Source organism: Squalius cephalus, assembly GCF_949319135.1.
Source record: "Squalius cephalus genome assembly, chromosome: 1".
Classification (NCBI taxonomy): domain Eukaryota; kingdom Metazoa; phylum Chordata; class Actinopteri; order Cypriniformes; family Leuciscidae; genus Squalius; species Squalius cephalus.
The window spans coordinates 25,810,347-25,811,943 of record NC_137122.1 but is presented as its reverse complement, the minus strand read 5'-3'; the positions used below and the strand labels follow the sequence as shown (position 1 = coordinate 25,811,943).

General features: G+C 34.8%; 1 protein-coding gene across 1 annotated transcript; it reads left to right on the top strand.

The window, feature by feature from the left end:
* Positions 1-413: 413 nt before the first annotated feature.
* Positions 414-1,301, top strand: LOC307171462 (ecto-ADP-ribosyltransferase 4-like; the record flags this gene model as incomplete). Its single annotated transcript, XM_079893081.1, has 2 exons — positions 414-487; positions 564-1,301. Exons 1-2 carry the CDS (start codon positions 437-439, stop codon positions 1,299-1,301), a joined length of 789 nt encoding a protein of 262 aa, XP_079749207.1. The 5' UTR covers positions 414-436.
* Between the last annotated feature and the right edge of the window lie 296 nt (positions 1,302-1,597).

Below are 1,597 nucleotides of genomic sequence, written 5' to 3'. Positions count from 1 at the left end.
TCATACAGAATGAGAACAATGAGAAATTGTACTGCCTCATGTGAAGATGGCTCATTTGGTCATTTCTTATCTCACACACACGTGGCATCTCGGAACGCATACACATTCATCCGATATAAAAAGCCAACTTTCCCATGTCTTACTTTGAAGATCGCTGTTGTCGTCTGGCCATGAGCAAATATTTGTTCTGATCTTCTCTCGTGATTAAGCTCCTGAAACAACAAAAAAACAAGGTAATTTGGGGTTAAAGTAGTATAACACTGTCATTCGTTCATCAGTTTGAACATCAAGGGTTTGATTTTGACATGATTTTGCTATTTGGCTATGTGGTGAGGTGCTGTAATATTTGTGAGATGCTGTTGTGTTTGTCAATGTCTTTCAACATCAGTTCTTCACTAGATCTACTAGATCATCTGAGGGATTTGACTGAATCAAGATGCTGCTGATCATTGAAGCTCTTCTTCTCATTTTAGCTGCTCTAGGACAGGTAAGCTTGTGTTCTAGTATCAATATTACAGACATTAATACTGATGATGTGATCATTATGATTCCTGTTGCTGCAGGATCACAGCGCTGCTGCAGGACAGATATATCCATTGGATATGGCACCGAATTCTGTCGATGACTATTATTCCGGCTGTAGAGAGAAAATGGCATATCTGGTGAAGACAAAATATCTGAAGGAGGAAATCAACAAATATAAAATGAGTTGGCAATCAGGTGAAACGTTTGTCAAGTTCCCAAAAGATTACCTGACAATGAATCATTTAATCGCCATTTATGTGTACAGTGATAATAATATATATAACAATTTTAATTCTGACACCCGTAACGGAAAAAGCCATTACAAACACAAGACATATAAATGGTATTCACTTTACTTTCTGTTAACAGAAGCAATACAGATTCTGAACAATTTAAACAAACAAACAAACAAACAAAACAAATGCTATAAAACTTATCGTGGTACAAATGCTGAATTTAATAAGTATGTTCTGAACACAGAGGTTCGATTTGGCTCATTTTCATCCTCCTCTCTTGATCCTAATGTAGCACGAGGTTTTGGAACTAAATCTTGTTTTGAAATCTACACTTGTGAAGGCGCTGATGTGACAAAATATTCTAAGTATCCTAATGAGAGAGAGGTGCTGATTCCTCCATATGAGAAGTTTAGAGTCACTGCTGTCAGAACAAGAACATATCAGCCAAATCTCTGGTGTGAGACTGTGTACACTTTGAAAAGCTCTGGAATGTTAAGTTACCTGAACTGTGCAGTGGCTTTCAAGAAAGCATACAAGTAGTAATGATATTCACTGAAGAAAAAAAGTGCTACAATAAATAAAGTGCTAGAAGTAAATATAAAAGAAGTCTTCCTCTCAAATTAGTCGAATAATTATTTGACAGCACATTTTTTGTTAATGTATTATTGTTTTGAAATAAACATTCTGAAATAAAAAAAGAAAAATGTATGTGACCCAATTCATTGGCCTTAAAGTGATTTGATATTAATTAATGTATTAATATCTATTAATTTCTCCATTTACACTTACATGTTGTAAGGACATTAGCTCTAAGGGGAAATATTAATAATAATCCA